At 37.5% G+C, this 6,000-nt stretch overlaps 1 protein-coding gene across 3 annotated transcripts in view; it reads left to right on the top strand.

The window, feature by feature from the left end:
• dock1 (dedicator of cytokinesis 1) overlaps window positions 1-6,000 on the top strand; it is a 283,215-nt gene that overhangs the window by 243,403 nt on the left and 33,812 nt on the right. For all 3 annotated transcript variants that reach the window (XM_056270649.1, XM_056270648.1, XM_056270650.1), the window contains one exon: window positions 2,077-2,172. In XM_056270649.1, the coding sequence (XP_056126624.1) occupies window positions 2,077-2,172 (96 nt within the window). The remainder of the gene's footprint in view (window positions 1-2,076; window positions 2,173-6,000) is intronic.

The raw sequence follows: 6,000 nt of genomic DNA, 5'->3' as shown, positions 1-6,000 counted from the left end.
CTAAAATGGAAAATCCAAGTCTCCTAAAAACTAGGGCTGTGTATCGTTAATAATCCGATACGATACTTATCACGATACAGGGGTTAGGATACGATATATTGCGATACTGTAAAATACACTGCAGCCTACACCGCGACGGGAGCCGGTATGCTAATGCTAACGCTAACGTTGTGAGATAACACTGTCATCGGTCGGGTTATAACCGAACACAATTACACTGACATGAATCTTGGAGGTAAACAAATAAATATCGATACAGTATTTCCAAATATAATATCGCGATATTCACGAGTATCGATTTTTTTCTTACAGCCCTAATAAAATCGGAAATAATTATTACTTGAAAGTCTAAAAAGTCAAGTAAGCTTGTACCAGGTTTGAAACAACATTGATATGCTAATCTGTGTGTGTTTATCTCATGTCCTCCTTTAACTTCAATGGCCTGTATGTGACCCAGTCAGAGATGTGAGTTTATTTAATTAAAGTTAATTAATTTCTGGCTCTTATTACGACTGTTAATTGGCCTCTTCGGTCAGCACTCGACTGCGCAGCACTTCTGGATATCTGCCCAGTTAAAATGCTCTTCTCCTTCATTTGATCAGTTACTGCCGCCATGATCAATAGAAAACTTCCACAAATGTCTCTGTTGGATGAAATCTCCTCTACTGCCACTTTTAGAATAAGTGCATTCTATGAAGAGCCTCATTTGCATAAAATGTTTTAACTGGGTGGTTTTGAATAAGAGTATGATGAAATACTACACAGTAAACTGCATATTAAACTCTGCATAATAACTTTTTCTTTAATTTGGTTCTGTCTCCCCATCTTTACATTTCCCATCTCCCCATCTTATTACAGTTATTTAAAACTAAAACCAAAAAAAAAATGTTACTTGAAATGAAATAACCGATGACATAAATAATATACAGTATACGATACATACATATATATATATATATATATATACTGTGTATAATAACTAAAACTGAAATAAAAATTAATATCCTAGTATCTCAGTGATACTAAAATAACACTGCTTGACACACACACACACACACACACACACACACACACACACACACACACACACACACACACACACACACACACACATATCCGTACGTCACTGATTCTCCCACTTCATGGTGCTGTGGGTGAAGCATCCTTTGAACCATTGTGCGAGTGTGTGTGTTTACTTGATAATTGAGCGTGTGTTGCGTAATACACACGTCACAGTCGAGCACAGAGCTCTCTCATCGCTGGTTGGAGATCAGCTGCATCCTTTGTTAAATAATTGACAATCTGCTGTGAGTGTATCAGGATCCCCACTAACAAACACACACGGCTCAGAGCGACGGGATGCGATGCAGTTTATTTTATTATTTTACACCAGTGAAATTTGAAGAAATATCTTTACTATACTGACTAATTCAATATCTGTTAATTTAGTATCTTTCTTTGACTAGTGAACACGGCACCAGCAGGGCAGCGTTAGGCCGCGATCACACAGATTCCCTGCAGCGCTGACTGTGCAGAAAACTTTATAGCTCAGTTCAACACAATTATTGCCATCCCTAATTGGGTTTGTAAAGCTAATTAAACCACACCACTGTTCAAAAGTTTGAAGTATTTTTTTTGTTTTGATGTTTTGAAAAGTCTCTTTTGTTCATCAAGGCTGCATTTATTTGATCAACAATACAGTCAAAAAACAGTAACATTGCAAAATATTATTACAACGTAAAATAACTTTGATATTTGAATATATTTTACAATATAATTTATTCCTTTGATCAAAGCTGAATTTTCAGCATCATTACTCCAGGCTTCAATGTCACATGATCCTTCAGAAATCATTCTAATATGATGATTTGCTGCTCAAGAAACATTTCTGATTATCATTGTTGAAAACAGTTCTGCTTAATATTTTTGTGGAAACCCTAATAGAGTTTTTTTGTCAGTTCAGTGGAATTCCCCCATCACTGAATGTCACCCACCAGAGATGTTTGAGTTTAATGTTGTCTTGTGCGGATAAGTCATTTATTTGTGGTATATTTCTGTCTCTGCGTGTCGTTTTAGGGTCCGACGCAGTGGCACGTACAGATCATAATGGAGAAGCTTCTGAGGACCGTAAACAGGACTGTAATCTCCATGGGACGAGACTCTTTTCTCATAGTAAGTGTGTCTTTCTTCTGGTGTCTCTCTTCTAATTGTTTGGCTTTCCTGTGTCCGTGGGTAGTAACAGTGTGTTCTACCATAGCAGTGCAATCGGACTGCTGTCTGCAATCATCAAATGGCTACACACACACACACACACACACACACACACGCGCGCGCGTGGGTCTGACTCAAATCCATTGTTTTTGTGGTTTGGACATAAAATAACACCCATTAAGCTGAAGTGTGTAGTTTCTGTGCCGCTAGTGCTACCATACAAAACTACAACAACTGTTTACAAACAGGTTTCCCAAACTCTCACTCATCCTCCATTGGTCACCAAACTGATAGCCCCACCCCTAAACTCACACTACCTAGTGTGTGTGTAAATATTTCTCTGTCTTTTGATCACTGTTGATCTGTTCATTTCTCAGTGTTTGTGTTGATTTGATTTCATTATGCTGTTTGTCCAGATGGTGTGAATGTGCAACGTCTTTTGGCACTGTTTTACAGCTCCTGTGATTGCTGTGTGTTTGCCAACAAGAGCACACATGGCTTTATTTGCTGCTGTTTTTTATTTCATCCTGTCTGAGCTGATCTGAGATCAGGTGTTAGGGGATAGTTTAGCAGTTAGAGAGCTTTAAGCTCTTGGTAGTGGCTGTCCTTGTCTTTTACAGCCACGTCCCTCCATATGCATCCGTTTATGTGTTTAAAGGAATAGTGCACGCAAAAATGTATATTTTGTCATCATTTACAAGTCTTCATTTCATTCCAAACCCATATGACTTTCTTTATTATGTGAAACACAAAAGATTGTTATTTTTTCCTCATGCAATTAAGCTTCATGCATAGTTAATGGAGACTGGAGTTTTTATGTTTCAAAAAAGATAAACAGCGAAAGTAGAGATGCACCAACTTTAAAATTCTGCTCAATATAGCTAATTCTTGTTATTTTCGTTTTATGACCATGTGTGTGTATACAGTAGAGCCCGGGGCTAGTAAAGCCAAGGTCATGGGTTCGATCCCCAGGTACAATGTAAGTTGCTTTGGTAAAAGCATGAGCCAAAATGCAAAAATATAAAAGTAATAAACATTTGCAAACTGGTGAACACATCATCAGAGAGAAGAGGTCTCTGCAAGAGGGAGGGGGAGTTACTTTGAATGAAGAATGATGTAGATGGATAAATCATTTATAATAAACACTACAATATTCTATTAAAAATAATCAATTTTGATTTCATGGTGAAGTCACTGGATTGCTGGATCTGATTGGCAGCATTGCATCATATGTTTCTGCAGCCATATGCATGAAATACAAATACAAGGTCTCTAAACTCCAGACTCTCAAATCCTAATGGTCACGTCATATAATGCCCATTCATTGCTCTCAGGGTACATATACTCTTTGCTGACATTTGCAGTAAATCCCTCTGTCTTGTACAGGGAAATTGTGAGTATGAGAGCATTGGCTTACGCTTTTAACCAAAGCAACTTTAGCCCAAAGTATACTTCGGTTTTTTTTTACGTGTACGCTATGCATGCAGTCGAACGCGTAGCCTTTCAAGAGTATACTATATTTGGCTATCAATGGTTTAAATGTTGGTTGAACCATTTTTAAGCCATTTCAGAGCATCGCCGAAGGCTCAAAAACAGCGAAATACCAACCCCTGCTTTGAGACGTAAAAATGTCATTGTTTAATGCTGAATTTCAGTATCTGGAGGTCTCAGAATTACAGATTTGTCTCTCTGTGATTGAATATGTGTGCTTGTATGTCATGTATAGGCTGAGCATGTTTAAGAATGCATGTGTTGTAGTTTCAGTTTTCAGGATTGTGTAGATTGATAGTACATTTAGTGTGTGTGTCTGGTCTCTGTAGGCAGCTCTTCCACTGTGACCTTGCTCGTCAGGGCTCTGTTGCTTAGATTCAGATTTATGCATTAACTTTTCTCTGTGGTTTTGCTGCATGTGAGTCTAGAATTCAAATGAGTCTGATCAGCACAGCCACACACGTCCTGCATGCTGATGTGCACTTACAGTAAAGAAAAAGTCCAGGAGAAAATCTTTTTAAACTTCAAAAACTCTGAATCCTACAGATCGTTCTTGATTATCAACCATGAATATGTCATTGTGTGGTTTGTTGGAGAGGTAATATTGGAGAGAGGAGTGCTTGTATTCACAATTTGACAATGTAATGAGTCTAAAGGTCCCGTGGATAGAGGATCCCAAGTTTACAGAATATTTTAGAAACTTGAGGGAGCTATTTTGACCTGGGCAAGTAACCACCGACCTAACATACACTAATGCAACCAAAGCAATGCCCTGTTTCTAGAACACCCTAAAAACCACTCAAACAACTGCTTCGCAAAAAAGACTTCTTTTTCGGCTTGTATTTTATGATCTTTTTATGTCTGATGTTAGTATTTTAGTCTTTTCTCTGTCTTTGTTGCATTGAAGAACCTTATAAGCCTCATCTACGCCTTTCAGTAGGCTTTTCTCTCTAATATGCAGTCATGTCTTTATCAGGATCTGTGCTTGTGTGTAATCAGAGTATTTTCAGCCCATCCCATTCCTCTGCAGTAGGAGGGGCCAGGTCGAGGAGCAAGGCTTTTGATTGGCTGCTCTGTTTGACTGTAATTTCAGGACTGGCAGCAGGTTCAGTCTGCAGCATCAGTGCAGCAAAATCCTCTTAGATTTACATTCTCACCACATTCTCAGTGCATTAAATATACATTTGTGATGATAGAGAGGCTCTTCGGATTGATTTATTTCTATCTGAAGGTTTTTGCTGACAGTCTTCCTTTTAAGTGCATTTCAGATGAGTTTTTCAAACTCTCTCGCAAGGGAAATACTGAATGGTTGCCGCTGCAAGCCTGCATGGGAATTCCCTGCTTAATAAACACAAACGCACACAAACTCCTTCATTGTGACCTGGAGAATTTTAATAACTCTCAGAGTGTCTTTTGCTTTGCTTCGGGGAATGGAAGTAAGAAAGAGAGAGAAATACATTGAGGATCCCTTTGATAAATAAATAAATAAATAAAAACAGGTGGCTTAGCACAGCTTCTCATCTGCATTTACATGTGTTTGGTGGTTCTTTATGTTATAGCTCAGTAATTTTGCTCTCAATATTTGTTTAGCCAATATGTGTGATATACAGGTACAGACACGCAGTAAAAGTAATTCTACTGAATCAATCCTATGAACTTACTGTTGCCATCTGGAGTGAATCGTAGCCGGCATATTGCCTATCTGTATTTTTATTTATTTATGTATGTATTTATTTTTTCCCCTCCTCGCTGCTCCTAGATCACTGCAGTGAGTTTATTCTTATCTTGTCTAATCTGGGTGGGCGACATCCTTCCTTAAAATCCAGAGCTGCTTTTCTCACATACAGTAATTACACATTCCAACAATTAGCATCTGCAGCACGACAGTAATGTCCCAAAAGTCAAAATTGCTGAAATTCTACACTACACAATCCTAACGTGAAAACCACCATAGAAAAGTCAGTTATTTTTATTTTTATAACCATTTTTCTAAATTATTTTTTTAAATAAAAATTAAAATGTATATGTAATTTTATTCATTTAATTAATTCATATACATGCCTGTGGACAGAAAGTACTATGAAATGCATTATACAGACAGATTTCCCAGTTCTCCCAGTAATAATAGAGCCACTCTTTGTATTTTTCATGTTTTATTTTGTATAGTAAATAGTTTTAAAAACTGTATAAAATACACAATATTGCACATAATAAATCAATTGCACTTTTTAAGGAACAGAAAAACATCTAATCGTCTCTTTAGGCTACAGTAGAGCTATTGAGAATCACAACTGTTGT

Source organism: Rhinichthys klamathensis, unplaced genomic scaffold, assembly GCF_029890125.1.
Source record: "Rhinichthys klamathensis goyatoka isolate OS25496 unplaced genomic scaffold, OSU_Roscu_1.1 h1tg000304l_1, whole genome shotgun sequence".
Lineage (NCBI taxonomy): Eukaryota > Metazoa > Chordata > Actinopteri > Cypriniformes > Leuciscidae > Rhinichthys > Rhinichthys klamathensis.
This window is presented reverse-complemented; position numbering and strand designations above follow the sequence as displayed.